Raw genomic sequence first — 19840 nt, 5'->3', positions numbered from 1 at the left:
AAACAAACGTTAGGGCACGCTGAAAGAATAAGCACGACAAGGGAAACGACTCTTTGGAGTATCTGCCGACGAACGGGACTTTGCGTTTATATGTTGCCGTTTCCTCCTCACGTTTGTTTCCGGCACCGCGAGCGCAAGTCGCGCGACGACGAGGAAACGTCTGTATCGCCGGGAGTCTAGCGGGTAAGTATCGCCGCTCTCGACCCGAGGTTCGATTCCCGTCGCATACAATGTTTTGCTGTTTTTGTTGAGCCGTGTTTTTCGATGGACCGATCTTGACACAAATACTGCACTATACGTTAAAACCTTGCGTAGTAACTCACGTATAAATACTGTACGCAGTTGTAATCTGATCCACCGGATTTTGAGGTTTATAAGGTGCACCCGTATTAAGTATTCACGGAAAGCCCAATTTGAGGGAAATGTCGGGCTCGCAAAAGCAAAAAAGCTGCTTTTGTGGCTCGGCGAGGACGCTTGTTACGGAGGTCGCTTTTAAAGACGAATACCGGTTTTCTCAAATCGAGCTCGACGTGATCGATTCAAGTCGGGCGACGGGTGTCATTCTAAGGCTAGAAACGGTGCCTTGGCTGTACTTTGGCGACATCTGGAACTTTGGGTTGTGACATTTGAGGAGGGTTGTTTATTTTTGCTCAACGGCGCACAACACTTTCAAAACTTTCAAAGAGCCATTTCGCAACATCTTTAACTTTGAAGACATTTTAAGAAGGATAAGACTCCTTTGGGGTAAAGACACCGAGTGCGTCCAAGGGATCCGGCATCACTTCCCGGACGCTTTTACCTTCTTTGCCGGTTTCGGGCGGCGGCAGCAGCGCGTGGGCGCCGCCTGGCCCGGCTTGGCGGTGGTGAAGGTGATGCACTGCGCGTCCAGGAAGGCCGCCAGTTTGGCGGCGCCCAATCGGATGCCCGCCGCCTTCAGGCGCTCCCGCAGCCGGGACAGGACCAAGGGACGGTACCCGAGGACTTGAGAGTAGAGGTCGGGGTCCTCCAGGAGGAAGGCCCGCGCCGCCTTCAGACGGTCCCGGAGGCCGGCGCCCGCTTGCGAGGCCGACACCTCGCCGTCCGATTCGCCGTCCGAGGGGACCGACTCGGGGTTGGGCCTGTTGCGTGATGGGAAAATGACCGGTTATTTCTTATTCCTTGAAAAAAAATAGGATCGTGCGTTTATCCCTCATATTAAGAGAGTCGCCCGAAGGCTTTCTTTCCATTTGAATCCAAAAAGGTTTCCTTTTATCATTAGAACTAAACTCCAGTTAATCCGGTTGAAAAATTTGAACACGTATCCGTTTGGAAGACTTCGAAACGGATTTATCAGTTATTAATCAACTTGAACTCTCGAGCTGTTTAATAGCATCGAGGTATAAATCAGATTCATCGAAAACACAGCCGTCAAACAGGCGGCCCGCGGGCCAGATCAGGCCCACCGTTGGTTTCAATCCGGCACGCGAGAGAAGCGCGAGAGGAAAATGAGCCGTCGTTTTCAATATTTCCAGCGGACGTCACCCAAGCCCGTTAACACTTGCAAAACAATTGCGGTCGTATTTTTCCATTTCTCTCCCACGCACTTCTTTTCTATTTATTTCTCCCTCTTTTTCTTTCTCTTGTTCACCCTCTTTCTCTCTCACTCTCTCTTTCTTTTTCTCCGTCTTGCTCTCTTTCTATTTTCTCTCTCTAATTTACACTTTAATTCTCTTTCTATTTTTCTTTCTTTCTCACCCTCTTTCTTTCCCTTTTTTGACCTCTCTCTCTCTCTCTCTCACCTCACTATGTCTCTTTCTCCTGCTGACTCTTTTTCTTTCTGTCGTTTCACTTCTCTTATTCTTTTTATCTGTCTCTTTTTTCACTTTCTTTTTCTCTCTCTATTCATTTCCCCCTTCTCCATTCTTATCTCTATTCTGCTCTCTTTTTCTCTCACTGTTACTCTGTCTCCCTATCTGTTTATCGCTCTTTCCTTCCCCCTTTCTCTCTCTCTCTAGATTTCCAGAGATTTTTTAATAGCATTTGTGGCCCCCAGCTAAAAGCAGTTTGACACCCCTGATCTAAAAGGATCGTGTCTTTAAAGCTTTGACTCCGATAAATCGGCTCGCGAGCTTCCGACGGATCCCGATTGGCCGATGCCGAAACGGAAGAGGCGGAGCTTATACCTTTCGGATTCTTCGCCGGAAGTATCGGAAGAGTCTCGGGAGTCTCCTTCCTTCTCCCGTTTTGCCGGCGGGACCGGATCGGGAACTCGGGGTCTCTTGAAATTGGACGGCGAGGGGGCGGGGCTATCGTCCGAATCCACGGTCCGATGAGTGTAGCGGTGGATTTCTTTCAGTTTGAGGATCATCCGACGCTTAGGGAGAGCCCGGACGCCGAAACTGCAAAGACAATCCGCGGCGGTGCCATATATATAGACGTGGAAACGAGAAAAGTTTCTGTTCTTTCGGCAGTCGGACCCACCTGCTGAGTTTGTTTTTCAGTTCCGGCGTGTCCATGTCCGAATAGTCGGGCATCGGCGTGACGGGAACAAGATTCCGAGGTTTTTTTCCGGGGGGAGGAGCTACAAAGACATCGCCGTGACAACCGGTTAGGATCTAATTACTTTAGAACCCGTGATAGGCAAAACATTACAATGATGACTGTATTTATTCATGTATAATACACTACTTTAAAAAGGCCCCAAAATTTCGTTGCACTCTATGGCGTAGAATAAGATGTTTTTCGGCTCCTCTTTTCGACAGTTTGCTCTCTGTACAACATCGACAACAAATGATTCCGCATGCTCAAAACTTATAACATCTCTAAGGTGCCTTCCTGCTATTGGTCAATGCTGCATCGCGAAAATGCTGACGTGCTATTGGCCAAATTCCCTCCCACGATGACTTTCTTTCTCTTTGTTCACAGAATCTCGTGTGTTTATGATGACTATTTTTTATACTGTATTCATTGGCTATGGGTTACAAAGTTCGCAGTGATGCTAACGGTACATGTAGCAGTGGAAACATGATCACCATGGAAAATAAGCGTGCAATGATCAAGAAATACAAAGGATGCACACGCATTGTTAAGGAATATGGCTCTAACCTATCGTCGATCGTTGACAATTACTTAAGCGAGGACATTTTCTAGAGGCATGGCAACCCTCGCAAGCAAAAGTTTTAAAACCACTTTAAATTTGATTCCAAAGGTTCCTTCCCCCCTCTGCATCCACCTGCTACTCCACCGTACCAGCTCATTTAACCGTTTACACGATATATTACACATACGTAATACTGAATACTATTGTGTTATTTTATTGTTGTGGAAAGCATTCGCTAAATAGGGTTCCATCCCCCGCTCTATAGCAATTTATATGCGATCTGTACCTGACATTTTCTGTCCCGGGGCAATATTCTAGTTAAAAATGGATGAAGTTATTCGCATCCCATTTTTATCTCTAGAGCATCCTTACTTGGCGTTTTGATTCCGGCAGCCGCTTTCAACCTCTGAGAAAGAGGAAGCATGTCTTCTTCTTCTTCTTCTTCTGAGCTTTGCCACCGCTGGGCCTCCAAAAAACTGTCGCTGATCCCGGGCGGATCTTCTCTCCGACTCAAAGGCGGCGAAATCGAGTTCCGGCGTTCTTTTTGAAAAAATGGCGGCGATGGAGAGGCAGCGGGCGGGGCCGCCTCATCGCCCAACGGAGGCTGTCCTCCGCTGTCGTCCGATCGGAGGCCGAGTCGTCCCGGACCGGCTTCGAGGTTATCGTCGAAGCCCCAGGAATCGTTGAAAGGGATCGGAGGGTCCTCCATCATCAGCGAGCTCCGATTCAAACTCGGAGATCGGCTTTCACGCCTGGCTTCTTCCTCTCCGTCGACGTAGTCCAAATCCGAAATCTTCGATCCTGTGCCTTCCTGACCGGGACAAGGTCTTTCTGACTCTTCGATACTTTGGTGACCTTCAGACCGCTGTGGTTCTGAAACTGGCGAGAAATGAAAGCTCTCAGGGTCCATTTTCTCCAGGTTTTGGGATTCTGGACGGACCATCTCTGAAAACGGCGAGGATTCAGCTCGGAGACGCCGCTGAAGGAGAGCCGAGCTTTGAGGAGTGCTGCTACATGGGCCAATGAGGAGCTCTGAAGAACCCTGCCGATGGTTGGAAAGACACGACAGGTTGGAGAACTTTGGTTCTACCGAACCGGGCGAGTCCACTTCGGTTTCTGGATTCAATGGAGCACCGTAGGTGGGTCGTTTGGACTTCTTGGACGTATTACTAAACCCCGAAGAGCCGCTTTCTTTTGGGAAAAGCTCTGTCCTACAAAGTCCACTTTTGAGACGATCTGAACCCTCAGAGCTGGTTCTTCTGGCACCAGCATTGGTTGGTGTGGAAGGAATTAGCCAGGACAGTTCTGGAGAACAATCGACTTGATGGACTTGCTCCGGAGATTGACTCAGATCCACAAGATTACTGTCCAAACTTCTGGAATTATTCTCCATTAAGGGCTCTTGAGTTTTTAATTGAGTGAAGCTCTTGTTGGACTGAGTCAAGACCGGACTATGCACCTGCATCTCCATTGAGCGTTCTTGAGGTTTTAACTGAGTGTACATCTTGGACCGAGTCAAGATCGGACTTTGGACCTCCATGTCGTCGCTGGAATCAGACAAAACGATCAGCACGGGTTCTTTTTCCAGAACCGAGCCAGAAAGCGGAAGGTCTCGAAGACCATTACAAGTTTGGCTTTGGAACTTTAAAGGTGTCACGACGGGAGAGGGTTCCGCATCATGAAGTTTGATATGTAATCTACCGGGAGACATACGGCAGCTAGAATCTTCTGAGGTTCTACCAAATAATTTAAAAGGAGGAGATGGAGGTGAAGGACAGGAAGGGGTGAGATGTTCTTTGTAGACCCCCTCAGTGTCTGAGAAGAGGCGATCATAGCTGCTATTTAGGTCGTGAACTGGCAGAGGCCCTGGACTTTTGTCTCTTATTTTCCCGGGAGTGTCTTTCAGTTCCTCTGACGTATCCCAATCATCTTGGTCCCTTTTTCTCTGCGTGGCGGCAAACTGGTAAATCTGGTCCAGTTCGTCCTCGTCCACCTGCTCCTCGCGGAGCGCCTTTTCGCCCGACGCGTCCTCCTTGTCCTCGTCGCCGTCTCGTTCTGCTTCTTCTTCGTGGCTCCACATGGAGTTGAAGAGCGCCGTTAAGTCTTTGTCCTTCCCGTGACCGAGACGCTCCTCGTGACTGCTTTCGTCTTCGTCCGGAACCGAAGCTGCTTTGTTTTGAAGCTCGCAGATCTGTTTCAGCTCCTGTAGACTGAACCTAAACCGGGGGAGAACCATACCATATGTTTTAAGACAAATTTCAGCAAAACCGTCCCTTTTCCAGTGCATTCTATTCCACTGCGTGACGTTAGACGATTTGCTCAAATTCACGAAACAAGAGCCTGTGTCCCGTATCAACAAATATACCACTTAAAACTCATCTCCCTCACGCAATAACTTAAGACTCATGAGGCTTATTTTGACTGTAGCTTTCATTAATAATGGTAAACAAAAGAAAAAGTGCAATCCAAGGACTTTAGTAAAAAATATCACAAAATATTGCAAACGAGGATGCTGACGTATCTGCCTTGGATGCAGAGAGAAGTGAGCCGTGTGCATAACGACGCCCCCCCCCCTACCGCTCACCCAATTACATTGCTCTATTGACTTGGCTGGCATTTTTAGGAGTTTACAGTTTTTCCAGTGGGTTTGCATCATAAAGCGCCTCAACAGTAAACATACATTATTTAATGAGCTTCTATATAAAGGAATCGTTAGCGACGTAGTGCTAAAACGGGTTTTGTTGGTGTGATACCTTGACTGTAAAATTTTGTAAAAACTGTGCCCTTTATATCCTGGAACCAACCGTCAAATCAGAATCGAAGCAACACAAATTAAATGTGCTTGAGTCATACTTTTGTCTCTGAGCCATAAGTACTCACGAAAAGAGCCGAGTATGGCTGGCGAGCCTTAGGTTCCCGACCCCTGCTCCGCACCCTACTGATCCCCCACAAACACGACTTGTAACTTCTTAACCGACACCGCCTCGGTCGGCCTGTACCACTTAGTCTACGAGCACTGCCCTGTAAATACTTTTTCGATCCGTCTTAATATTCTTTCATCTTAGATAGATAGACAGACAGATGTCTAGATAGATAGATAGTTGTCTTAGTCTTAGTCTACAAGCACTGCCTTGTAAATACTTTTTTGATCCGTCTTAATATTCTTTTTTTCATCTTAGATAGATAGATGTCTAGATAGATAGAGGTCTAGACAGATGTCTAGACGGCTAGATGTCCAGATAGATATAGATGTCTAGATCGATAGATGTCTTAATCTACAAGCACTGCCTTGTAAATACTTTTTTGATCCGTCTTAATATTCATTTTTTCATCTTAGATAGATAGATAGATGTCCAAATAGATAGATGTCTAGATAGATATAGATGTCTAGATAAATAGATGTCTAGATAGATAGACAGACAGATGTCTAGATAGATATAGATGTCTAGATAGATAGATGTCTTAGTCTTAGTCTACAAGCACTGCCTTGTAAATACTTTTTTGATCCGTCTTAATATTCTTTTTTTCATCTTAGATAGATAGATGTCTAGATAGATAGATGTCTAGACAGATGTCTAGACGGATAGATGTCCAGATAGATATAGATGTCTAGATCGATAGATGTCTTAATCTACAAGCACTGCCTTGTAAATACTTTTTTGATCCGTCTTAATATTCATTTTTCATCTGAGATAGATAGATAGATGTCCAGATAGATATAGATGTCTAGATCGATAGATGTCTATATGTCTAGATAGATACTATTCATCCCCGTAGGGAAATTTGCATTTCTTTCAAGTATTCTATGTCATGTTTATCCCGGACGTCATCTCGTCGTAAACGACGTTCGCTCTGTTGTATTCAACCCAATAAAGACAACCGTATTCCATTTCCTCGACCGACCTGCCGGCCAACTCCAGCACGTGAGGAATCGACGAAAGCGGGATGGAAAAGTGAGCCGCGTAGAGGAAGCGAAGCAAAGCCGAGAAGGCTTCTTCCGGGACATCTGGGATCCTCGCCCTTCGAGCGGTCGGCCCTTCCTGCTCGTGCACTTCCGATCCACTCTCGAGCATCTGAGGGGAAACCAAAATGTCACGTGTGAGGTTTTTCAGAGGGGCCTACGTCCAGCAAATTTAGGATTTGCTAAAGGAGTACAAAATATTCCAATTTATTGATGACGCTTTGTGCAGGTCTAGAACAGAAAATTCAATCGTTGTTTCTATCAAGACACTTTTTAGCCGTCCGTCTTAATGAAATAGGCATTCACGCACAAAGACACACGGGAGAGCGACAAAAAAGGGAAAAAAACATGAAAGAAAAACAAAAGTCAATGTCCTGGCTTCAATTCACAACACCCTGAGGTCGAGCTCTCCGGTGCCTCAAACACAATACGGCGAGGTAGAGAGGACACATGACCAAGTTACGCTCCTACGTCTATAGAAAATTGAAATATATTCAAACCAGGAAGTAACATCGTTTGAATCCAGACTGTCGAGCTCTTGGGTCCCTCGCGTGCTTTTTGAAGAAGTCGAGAGGAGACCCGACCGAGTTGGCCTACTCGTCTTATAAAAAAATAAAATGTATTCTTGCTTGGAATCTTTCTAACAAGCAAAGCTCTCACTTCTATAAAAAACCAAAACATATTCTGAAGGGGAACATAAAGACTCCGGTGCCTCGCAAGGTTTTTGAAGCAGTAGAGAGGAGATACGGTGGTGCTACTACTTCTAAAGAAAATCTAAATCTATTCTCATGATCAAGGCAAATGCTTTCAATAATTCTAACAGGCAAAACTCTCCGGTGCCTCACAAACATGACTGACAGGTAGAAAGGAGACACAACCAACAACTTCTATCGAAAATGTAAAGCTATTCTAATGAGCAACATAAATGCTTAGAATCTTTCGAACAAGTAGTACTGGATGATTGAACATTATAGCGTGGCTAAAAGTGAATACTCCGGTGCTTCTCACAAATGACAGATATATGGAGAGGAGACACAACCAAGAAGTACTATTATTTAAAATGAAAATCAAAAATATAACAAGATACATGCCTCAAATCTTTCTAACAAGTTGTGTTAGATGATCGAATACGATAGCGTGGCTAAAAGTCATTCAGTTTCTGCCTGAAATGGATTGCGCATCCCTAAATTGCATTTAGGTCCTGTAATTACCTTTTGAGCCAGAAGAGGGCACCGCACATAGATCACAAAGGAGTGCGCGTAGAAAACGCGGCCGCTGTCTACTTGGAATTGCCAGTCACTGTGCTGAGGGTTGTCGACCATATTGCCCAGGTCCGAAGCTAATGTGCGAAGAGCTGCGGTCTGCAGAGGACACAACCAAAAAGATGTCTCCAATTGATGTTGTTTTTAGAGATGACTGGAGCTCGATCTTACTGATGAATAGCCGCCTTGCTCTTCGTTGCCCCCCGGAGGACCGGAGGACTTTGCCGGCTCGTTCTGGAGCTCCTCTGTTGGAAAGACCTTGCTCGTTGCCTCTAAAAAGAAGCCGCTCAATCGGAGGTCCGTGGATAAACTTGTGTTTTCGTCTGTGGGATGATTGTTAAAGACGTTGCATTCAAAATAGATGTGTTAGTATTTTGAAATACAGATCAGCGAAGCATAATTATCAGGTCGATAGTTATCCAAGGGATAAGGGCCAAATATAACGTCACAGCCGTCGCCCAGATAGGAAGAAAAAAAAAGACTCGATAATTAATCGCTAGACGCTATAATATCGAAAGCAATTGTAAGAAAGGTTCTAAACATTTCTATTACTCTACGGAATATAATTTGACTTTCTATAGAAGACGACCACAACTTGGTCGAGTCTCCTCTCTACCTCTTTATAATGTGCACAAGGCACCGGAAAGCTTGGCCAAGATAAGGTTGTAAGCGTTCATGTTCCTCATTAGAATAGATTTGGAATTTCTCTACAAGTATTAGGGTATATTTTGATTTTCTATAGAAGTCCTAGCATGACTTTATGGTGTATTCTCTCTATCTCTCTGTAATGTGTGCGAGGCACACGAGTAATCACTTGACTCCACATTAAGAAAATTCAATCATCCGTCATTACTTATTAGAAATACTCAAAGCATTTATCTTCCCCATTTTAATCTTTATTGAATATGTATAGAAGTAGCAGCACGATTTGGTCGTGTCTCCTCTCTACCTCTCCGTAACGTGTGCAAAGGCATATAAATGGTCATCTTTAGCTACGCTGTAACATTCAATCAGCCAACAAAACTTGTCAGAAAGACTCCAAGCATTCCTCATTAGAATATATTTTAAATTTCTATAAAAGAAGTAAAACAACTCTGTCGTTTTTCCTCTCTACCTCTCTGTAATGTGTGAGATGAGTAGTCACTTGATGCCACACTAATACTATTCAATCGGCCGACAAATCTTGTTCGAAACATTGAAAGTATTGATCTATCTCTTTAGAAAACATTTTGAATATATAGAAAAGTAGTAGCACGATTCGGTCGTGTCTCCTCTTTACCCGTCCGTACTGTGGGTGAGGCACTTTGATAGCCAGTTTTTGCCACACTATAAAAATCAATCGGCCAACACTTCTAGTTAGAAATATTAAAAACATGTATGTTCCCCATTAGAATAGAATTGAGTTTTCTATAGAAGTAGTAAGGTCATATCGCCTCCCCCACCTTTTTGTAATGCGTACGAGGCACTTGAGGAGTCCCTCCTCGCCGCACTTTAATATTCAACGGCCGACACGACTTGTGACAAAAATTCAAAGCGTTTGTATTCCTTATTAGATGATGTTTTGATTTTCTAGAGAAATAGTAGCACGACTTGGTCGTGTCTTCTCCTTACCTCTTTGTGCACGAGGCACCGGAGGGCTTGTGTTAATTTTTAGAATAAAACTGGATGTTTTTGTGTGCATTTTTTGTGGCAGAGTCTAAAAGTCTCTGAGATAGAAGCAACCTCCTCGTGACACCTCGAGTTGGATCATTTCACAACCAGTGGCGTGTAATCTAATATTACTTTGGAAATATCCCTCCAATTCAATGACTCATATTTTACGAGGTATTATATGAATATAAATTTTTCGACATATTTCTGTTTACAGCTACGCCGCATGATGAGAATGATTGATTTCTTTTTCTTGGCCAAGGCATCCGTCACATTATCGTCTTTCAAAGTCACCTATTTTCATGTATCATGATCGTATCCAAAAGTTATCGGTTATTGGTATCCAGGAGTAGAGAAAAACTGTTATCTGACGTCCCCCAATTGTCAATTTCAGCTTTACCGGGGCGAGAAGGGTCCCGACGGTCCAGTTCTCGATCGCACAGCTCCACCAGGTCGTGCAAGGCCTGACTGTCGGCCGGGAGGAGCCCCGAAGTCGGGGTGGATGCGGGTGAAGAATCTGCGCCCGTTTGGGAAAATGGCAAAATAGGGCCGCGTTCCGTAGGTTGGGAAGATGTCTGTGATCAAAAGGGAAGAGAAATGGAAAATGACCGTACTTTTCATCCCGAAAATCTATTCGCCGTATTTTTCAAACTGTGAGGCGCACCCAGAAAATATTCCCCTGTGAGATATTTATTTCATATACAAGGCGCACCTGACTATAAAGAGCATGAAATGAAAATGAAATGGTTGCGTTAAAAAAGACTGAGAAAAGAAAAAATATATATATTGACTAGAACGTAAATATGTTGAAATCTGATTCTCAATCAAATGAACTTGTTTAGAAATGGTTACCGTATTGAAGGATTTCATACATTTGACTATAAAGGATTTTATACGATTGACTACAAATTACATGTATTCAGTTTAATGCAATAAAGATATTCACTGACTGTGCTTTAGTTCAATGTACAAGAAAAGATCAGGGCAGGCTGTGTGGAATGCATAAATGGCAGTTGTTTTGTCTAGGACACTTCTGATAACAGGAGGCCCGGGTGTGCTGACGCAGGACGACCAGAGATTGCGGAGCCCGGGCGGCTTCCTTGGCAAGCCCATGGGAGGAACCGGCACGCCATCATGCGGGGAGAAGATGACCAATAAGAGAAAGCTAAAGTTAGCTGCAGATGACACATAGCCAATTGGGGAATAGTGGGATGTCTTTGATTTGTTTGTCGAAATGTATAAATGATCCCGGGCAAATCGGGGGGGAGTCGTCTCCTGTTGGTACACTTAGATCTGCTGTTAGGAATAATTTTGTTTTTTTTTGAGGCGCATCGTCCAGAAAATAAAAAGTCATTTTTAAAGATTTGAAATATTTTGAGGGGGTCTATTCCTGCCCTGAATTTAGACAACTACAATAATCCTGTTCAATATAAAAATGACGACAATAGATTTCTGAATTTTAAACGCATCAATGTGCGGTGTCTCTATTTTAAAGTCCAAATTCAGCCCACATATCCACGTTTCTGAATGAAACAAGCCTCTAAACTATGATATCTCATAGTTTTCTGATCAAAAATGAGATTTCTAGAAAACGCCTTGTGATTAGACTTCTACAATTAGCCATTGAAGGATTTTTATATTTTATTTATTCGACTATGAGGGATTTTACAAATGACAGTAATTGAATGCAATGAAGATTTTTCACAGGAGGCTGAAGTAAGAGGACAGGCCGCGCCGTTCCGAGCGTAGAGTGTTTTGGCTGGATCGCGGGGCGCCGGCGATGGAATTAGGCCTCGTTTTGATAAACGCTTGCCATTGCTTTGAGCCGACACGAGTTTCCTTTAGACGTGGCGGCGCCTTTCGGCGAGGAGGAGGTGAATCTGGCACCTGACCCGCACCGGTCAAACGAGGTGGGGAGTTCCTGGCCCGCCCATGGGGGAGGAGCCGACGCCCCCAGACGGAAGAAGAGAGACGAGAGCAGAGACGGGAGGCTCGACGAAGACCAATTAGACTCATTCGACAATAAAATTCGATGGAATTCACTTAATAAATACTTTAAGAAAATAAATCTGCCCCCGTGTGGAAAAGCCCGTCTCTTGTCAATATTTTTCCCTAAAATCAGAAACGAGCATGCTTTGCGAGGAGAATAAAGTTGGCGTTTGGTTCGTGGAGTCAGAGAACTCGCTCGAACAATCTGGTCAACGCTGCGTTTGTAATATCGTTTTTTCCCTAACACCGTCTACATTAAATGTTTAGACGAGGCGATCGACACGGATGTCTATTCGAGGTTTCGTCTCGATCGACGAACGATTCTTTTGAATATGATTCCGTTTCTTTTTGCGTTACGAAAAATGTCTTGCGCCCATTTTCGAGCCTTCACGGCAAATGAACATCCGCCTCCTCTTATACTAAGAAGAGGGAAAAATCGTCTTCTTACTTGTTGAGATGGGGACGGCGCGACAAAGTCTCGGAGCTCCGGGACAAAAAAGTCGGACGACTTTCCGCCAAGCGACGCGCTCTTCCGCCACAGGGGGGCGGCGTGGTCCCCGGACGCCAAAGCGCTGGGAGAGCGAGCGGGCGTCGGCGGCGACGGCGCCCGAGCGCGGAGGAGAAGCGCCGAGACGCGGTCCTGGAGCCTCGCCAGGGCGGCGGCCGCGTCCTGCACCAATAGGATCGGAGGAAGAGGCGGAGGGGCGGCGGCCTTTTTCTTCTTGCCCCGCCCCTTACCTGCAAGGTCGCATAGAACTCCAAACATTGATTCCCATACGCAACATTTTGGTTGAAAATAGCAGCGAATCCTTAAACAAAAAATCACCTTGTTTGTGGACCAATCCGTGACTTGCGTTGTTGTAAAAAATAAAAAACTCACTAAAGTGCGTTGACTTTTTTAAAAATAGAAAACGAGCAATTACAAATATACAAAGAAGGGATCTCTTGCAAAACATATGAAATGACTACTTACTAAATAATTTGGGACATCGTGTTTTGTTAATATCGATAATGTATCGTTGAAAAAAATATCCGAGGAGCCGTTTGGGAGCCAAAAGAGCCCGCCCTTCTCATTGAACCGAGCCCAAAAAAGACGGTTTTCTAAACAGAGCCGTCTTCTTGGGTGCGACCGGTAGGGGGCGGTGACGCTTTACGAGACAACGCCCTCGTGACAAGCCACCACAGCAGGCGTGTGGAACTCATTTTTTGTTGTTTTTGTTTTGTATTTCCTCATTCATGGCTTGTTGCCAAAAAGACAACAATATGGAGGCCAATCAAGCGCTTCAACCCAACTTCCAGCATTTTCCAAACACATCATTCAAATTTTCAAGGATTTCAAGCACCCGTAGAACCCCGTTGTGACGATCCCAAAACACATTTGATCTTACCGGCATGTTCTTTCCACTTGAAGGGGAAATGGGCTCGGGCGTTTTCTTCTTTCACTATCGTCCGCTTCTTCTCCTGTTCCAGCAAGGAGGAGGAGAGCGCCGTGGCCACCACCGTGTCTTCGTCCATGGCTCGGGGCTTCTTTTTAGCGGGCGGGCCCGCCTTCGTCACGCCTTTCCTTTTGGGGCCTGCGCTCGGCCCGCTAAAAAGAATAATACAGGGTTTCCTAGACCTTTTTCATGGCCCAAATTCAAGCACTTTCTAAGGACGTCGAAAGCCAATTGCCCAATTTCTCCGGTACCCTTCAAAGAAAAAATCCGGTGAGAAGCATGTCCTTTGCAGAGCCGCAAATAATCTTGTGTGCGCATTTATCAAGACATAAGAGTTTGAGATCTGAACTCATTCAGTGCCAACGACGGATTTTGACCTGACTTTTTCTCTCGCTCTCTCTCTCTCTTTCTGACTCTTTCTCTTTTTATCTCCATCTTTCTTGATACATCTTTTTTTATTCTTTCTCTACCTTCTTTATTCCCTTTTCTCCCTTTTCACTCTCTCTCCTCTTTCTTTCTGTAACTCTTTCTCCTTCTTTCTCTCCTTTTCTGGCTTTGAATTTTCTCATCCTCTCACTCGTTTCTCTCTTTCTCTATATCTCTCCCTTTTTCATTCTGTCTTTTTATCTCTCTTTGGTACTTTCATTTTCCTCTCGCTATCTCTTGTCCTATTTCTCTGTGTTTTTTTCTCTCACTTTCTCAGCTCTCTCTCACTTGATCTCATTTTCTGTTTTTTTTTTCTTTCTCTCTTTCTTTTTTCCTTTCTCTCTTTTTCTCTCTCTCCCTCTTGTTCACTTCAATCGACTAGAAAGGCCCCGTGAGAGGTTATTTTCTACCATTTGGGCTCAAAGCTAAAATGAAATGAAATGATCTGCATTTCTATAGCGCTTTTCAAGTCAATGACTTCCCAAAGCGCTTTACAGCGTGCTTCACATTTCCCAATAGCGGCCGTGCAGCCATGTAAGGCGCTAGCCTGCTTATTAGGGGCATTAGGGGTTCAGTGTCTTACCCAAGGACACTTTGACATGTAACACGGAGGAGCCGGGATTCGAACCTGCGTTCTCATGATACCCAGACAAGCGCTCTACCTCCTGAGCTACTGCCACCCCTAAAATGAGTTGGACACCCCTGCCCTGGTGGGTGGACAGTCTAAGGTGGAACGGGAGCATGCTCCCACGGGAGAAAACGTTGTCCATTTTATATTCAAACGCATTGATCTGGTGCATTTTTACAGCAAAGAGTAAAATGATCTGCCTTTTCGTATGTCATCTATATCACTGGTGATCCAGTGGTCAGAATTACGTGCTCTCACTGCCGCTACCCTAGTTGAAGTCCTGTTGTGTCAGAGAAAAATTGAGACAAAATGTTGTACCCATTTCCAATCAAAAATAAGGGCTGTGCGTTATACATCGTTATATACGGTATATCGGAAAAATACAATCCTATTTTTGGAGAATACCAGATGAAACCCTGGTAGCCCACTAGGACTCCCCTATGGTACGGGAAAGAGTGAACCCGGGGAATCCTTCGGAAAAATCATTGGGAAAAATCCTGGCAAACCTGGCCACGCGACGGACGCCTTCCATTTCCCGGGCCTGCCTCTGTAGCGCCCCCAGCAGGTCGGCGGGACGGACGCCCATTTGCGCGGAGCATCGTTTCAAGTGGGCGGAGCGACCGTTGGGGGACTTGAACTTCTTGCCGCAGACGGGACAATCGGGAACGCGGGGAGGAGCCGCCGCCGCCGACGGCCGCTCGCTCTCGTCCAGACACCTGCGGGAAGGGATCCGGATTTTTTTTCCTTTCCTGAGAAATTGCCATTCTAAAAATAGATCTCGTGTTGAGGCATGAGAACAAATCTGTATTTCCTAGGGATACACGACCAAGGTTTTTTTTTTTCTGCAGATAAAATCCTGTTTTGGGGGAAGATTATCAAAAGTTTTATTTTGAAAAATATATTATAAAATCCAATCATTTTTACAGATCGGCCCAAAATGGAGCTTCAGTTTGAAATTAACCGAGAAGTAAAGAAGAGACACGACGCGACGTCTATGGAAAATCAAAATATATTCTAATGAGCAACATAAATGCTTGGAATCTCTCCAATAACCCACGATGAGACACGACCAAACTGTGTGAATATTTCTGTAGAAAATCAAACACTATTCTCATGAGGAAAATAAGTGCTTTCGATTTTTTTAACTGGCCGTCTCGGATAATCGAATGTTATAGCTCGAGTAAACGTGACTACTCAAATGCCTCGTCCGCATGATGGAGAGGTAGAGAGGATGCACGACCGAGTTGTGCTACTGCTTCTATAGAAAATCAAAATATATTCTAACAGGGAACATAAATGCTTTGAATCTCTCCACAAGCCAAGCTCTCCGGTGCCTCGCACACATGATGAGAGGTAGAGAGGAGACACGACCAAACTGTGTGACTATTTCTACAGAAAATCTAAAACTATTCACATGAGGAAAATAAATGCTATCGATTTTTTTAACTGGCCGTCTCGGATGATCGAATGTTATAGCTCGAGTAAACGTGACTACTCAAATGCCTCGTCCGCATGATGGAGAGGTAGAGAGGAGACACGACCGAGTCGTGCTACTACTTGAACAGAAGATCAAAATAAGGAGCATAAATGCCTCAAATCTTGCGAACAAGTAGTCGGCTGATTTATTATTATCATCGGGTCTTTTGTTCCTATCGAGCCGATAACCGATATCGTATTCGTCCGTTATCTGTTGGGTATCGGCGGCTCAATGATTATCGTCCATCGGCGGTCGTTTCATACAACACGATTCCATTTAAAAGGCTTACATGTTGATGTGCTGCGCGCGGCCCTCGGGTGTCATCGGGGATAAATCTCGCCGACAGACTTGACAGAAGAAGTCCGGCATCTGGATTTCGGCCGTCTCGTGGTTAAACTGCTCCTGGAGTCGCATGGCCACGACTTCGTCGCTGTCCGGCAGATCTGGAGCGGATCGTTTCGTACGACGAGAAGTTCAGTGGCGCCAAAATGGAATTCTTAAATTGGACGTTCGGGATAGATTCTACCAGAAGAGCTGAAAGTCATGAAAACCGTTGCCCGAAGGAAACCTACCCAAAGGGGGGGGTACTCAACAAATCGCTAGGGGAATTAGAACGGACATCGAAGACGTAGAGGAGGCGTTTATGCTGCTTTTCACGCTCGTCGGAGTCGTATCACAATCCATTTTCCCCAGTCGACTATTGCTCAGAGCGGGGGCCGGTAGACTGCCTTTTACGACACCGCTTTGCCCGAGATCCATTATCCTTGGCCGTCTATTGCCGAGAGCGGGTGAAGGATTTTTTATTTTATTTATTCGACTATAAGGGATTTAATATAATACAAATGACATTTGCTGAATGCAGTGGGGATTTTTCACAGGGAAGGCTTGGGGTCAGTGTGACCTAGACAAAAATGATGTTTACAGAAAAACAACAAGAACGGGGACAGGCTGACGTGGGAAACAAGTGTCCTGATAAGCTTTCTTGTCGTGAGTCCTTTAGACACGGCGACGTCTTTCGGCGAGGAGGTGGCGACTAGGTGGAAGCCGCGTGAGGACGCCCATGGGAGGTGGCCGACGCCCCGACGTGTCAAAAAGACGGAAGACGGAAGAGAGAGACGGGAGCAGAGACGAGAGATAGGAGGCTCAACGAAGACCAATTAGACTCGTTCGACAATAATTCGGCTAAATTTGAGGGAATTCACTTATCTAAATACTTTAAGAAAATAAATCTGCCCCCGAGTGAAAATGCCTGTCTCTTGTCAATATTTCTCCCTTAAATTAAGAAACGAGCATGCATTGTTAGGAGAATAAAGTTTGAGTTTGATTGGAGTCAGAGAACTCATTCAAACAATTTGGTAAACGCCACATTTGTAATATCGTTTTTTTCCCCAACACGGAGGATGAGAGAAAACTTTGTGTAATGAGTGGGGGCTGGTTTTTGGGGCTTAAAATGAACACCACCCGCGTGGCTGCGATACATTATCCCCAGGCGAGCATCGGTGGTGGTTGTTTTACCCGAAATATTTTCATATATTGCTGTCTGGTCCCCATAAAGTGCAAATAAACGACAGATAATCTTGTAAGAAAGGACTTGGTGTCAGTTTACCTGATTGAGGAGAAGCATCCCTTGCATGCACCATCCTCGGAAGATCATTTCTTCTGAACTGTTGCATCTTGTTGAGCAAAATGTCCTTTGCCCCCAGGTTGGCTTCCACTGTTTTTGCACCATCTCCTGCATCGTTTGTTCCTGGTTGAGATGCAGAGTTGTCCTTGTTTGCCTTCGCATCGCCATCTTTTGCTTCGCAAGATTTCTGCACGTCGTCCGGCTTCGGCTCCACTTTCTTGCGAGAACGTTTCAGGAGCTTGGCAGTTAGGTCCACAAAGTCCTGATCGGAGTCGTTCATGATATAACTGTATGTCTATTTTGGGGCTGCTCACCCTTGAAGAATGCCGCCTGCATATCCAGGGAAGACCAATTACGGATAACACTTTACAGATTTATTGATGAATTGTTCATATCTATTCTAGAAAAATAAAGAATAATACATATTATACCCATGTTTGTTTTGCGAGTATAATTATTAAAAAAAAAAAAAAACAACAACACAGAAGCTCTTTTGCAAAACGCCGCCGAATTCTGCGTCATGACAAAATGATAGTGAGCTAGTTCTATCCTTACTTACTCACCACAAACCGTCCATTAAATCACTTAATGTATAATTTACATTTATGAAACTTTTCCAGCGACGAAATGTTTTTGTTTTCTTGACGCAGCGCCAAAATTTATTTTTTTTCCATTATAATTACAACTTCTGGTCACGTGACTGGTACAAAAATATTTCACCTCCGGGTCACGAGCAAACGTGAGGGGAATGTGTAGTATTTTTGACGAATATTCTACAACAAAATAAGGACAACGATGGCTAATTCGTCATGATATGATACATTACATATATAAATATAATTGTTTGTTACCAGGACTGTACAGCTAATCGTTGTTTCACAGCGCTCCGCTCTGAATGACTTTGGTAACTGGACTATTTTATCGATAGAATAAACACACTTTTGAGGTCAGTAATGGCGAATGAAAGATCATATTTTAGTTTGCTCAAGTACTTTTAGTAAAATTTCACGACTAGTCTTCAAATTTAGTTTTTCGGTCAAGTGACTAGGGTTAGAAACAAGATTAGCTTCCGGGTCACGCTAAGAAACGCGTAAATTGGCTTTTCACATATCTATATACTGTATACAGTATTAGATACGAATCAAGCATCTTATTCATTTAGATTTGAGGGCATATCAATTTTATGGTCCCCACCGATACGAAAATCCGTAAAAGAATAAAATTAAACGAGTGCCACGTGAAGTCGTTTTTATCCTCCTATTTAACATAGGGTCACCAAAGTGGTGCCCGCGGGCCCCGGGTAGCTCCAAAACTACACCGGAGTTGCTCATCTCATGTAGAGGCTCTGAAAATGTCATTTCCATATGTCACTGGTGAAATGTCATTTCTAATCGGCGTGAGAAACAATTCATATAATTTCTTAAGTTGTTTGTGTAGCAACTAATATTTAAAATGATTCTAGTATTTATGTAAATCACTCAATTATACAAGGTGTAAAAGTGCTTCACTAAACTTTTAACGCTTCTTCCAATAATTAAAATCTGGTCATGACATAGTAATTATATATGTCATTAATGCATATCAAACTGTAGTGATAAAGAAAAAACAACTTTCTGCTTTAAGAACGTTGGGTGACTTCTGTACGAAACATTTATGTAAATTAGAATATATTTAAATATTTTTGTGAGGGAGCAAACCCCTACACAAAAGGACCATTTGGAGAGGGATGGGTACCGGCAGGTTGTACTTGCCTAAGACACACCACAGTTATCGGTGTCCCAACCATCCGTGCGCCGTAAACCATGTAGTAGCAGCACAACTTTGGCGCGTAACCTCTTTGAGATCTTACGAGGCGCCGGAACGCACGGCTGTCATCGACGACATGACTCGTGATGTTTTGGTTTGTTTTTGTTTTTTTTCATTGTTAGATGATGCCACCTGGTAATAATATAGTAGTTACAAGATGCATTATTTAAGAACTGAATATTAAACATAGAAATACGTATCAGCGCAACTTGGTCGCGGCTTCTCTCCGCCTCACGGTAACGTGTGCAATTGACCAAAGCGCACGGCTCGTCAGGAATATTCCAATCATTTACGTTACTCAATATATATTTTGATGTTTTTTTGTAGAATTAAAAGCACGACTTTGGCGAGTTTCCTCTCTCCATTCCTAAAATATGTGTGAGGCATTGGAGAGCTTGGCCATAATTAGTCACATGGCCCGGGGTTTGGTCATTGAGCAGGCTTCTAAACTTTGCAATAACACTTTTGTCGGATTGGTAATAACCGCATCATGATGCCTGGT

The 19840-nt window shown here is 44.3% G+C and overlaps 1 protein-coding gene across 1 annotated transcript; it reads right to left on the bottom strand.

The window, feature by feature from the left end:
* Positions 1-625: 625 nt before the first annotated feature.
* slx4 (SLX4 structure-specific endonuclease subunit homolog (S. cerevisiae)) lies at positions 626-18527 on the bottom strand. Its single transcript, XM_088341202.1, has 13 exons — positions 17515-18527; positions 16198-16351; positions 14938-15147; positions 13330-13529; positions 12390-12679; positions 10353-10527; positions 8474-8625; positions 8252-8401; positions 6983-7152; positions 3452-5295; positions 2461-2560; positions 2163-2378; positions 626-1118 (listed from the first exon to the last, which is right to left on the bottom strand). The coding sequence occupies exons 1-13, from the start codon at positions 17810-17812 to the stop codon at positions 779-781; spliced, it is 4299 nt and encodes a 1432-aa protein (XP_088197328.1). The 5' UTR covers positions 17813-18527; the 3' UTR covers positions 626-778.
* Between the last annotated feature and the right edge of the window lie 1313 nt (positions 18528-19840).

Source organism: Urocampus carinirostris, chromosome 8 (assembly GCF_059441175.1).
Source record: "Urocampus carinirostris isolate Australia breed hairy pipefish chromosome 8, RoL_Ucar_1.0, whole genome shotgun sequence".
In the NCBI taxonomy this organism is placed as follows: Eukaryota; Metazoa; Chordata; class Actinopteri; order Syngnathiformes; family Syngnathidae; genus Urocampus; species Urocampus carinirostris.
Note: the sequence above shows the minus strand (reverse complement) of the source record. Positions and strands in the feature narration are given on the sequence as shown.

Bases quoted from the DNA above. Each gene is read 5' to 3' on its own strand.
- slx4 (XM_088341202.1), bottom strand. From the start codon at position 17,812: ATGAACGACTCCGATCAGGACTTTGTGGACCTAACTGCCAAGCTCCTG. The intron at 7,153-8,251 runs GTAATTACAGGA...GTTTCCCCTCAG, and splicing joins GCCCTCTTCTGGCTCAAAAG to ATGCTCGAGAGTGGATCGGA. The intron at 5,296-6,982 runs GTCGGTCGAGGA...CCCCCGGTTTAG, and splicing joins GTGCTGGAGTTGGCCGGCAG to GTTCAGTCTACAGGAGCTGA.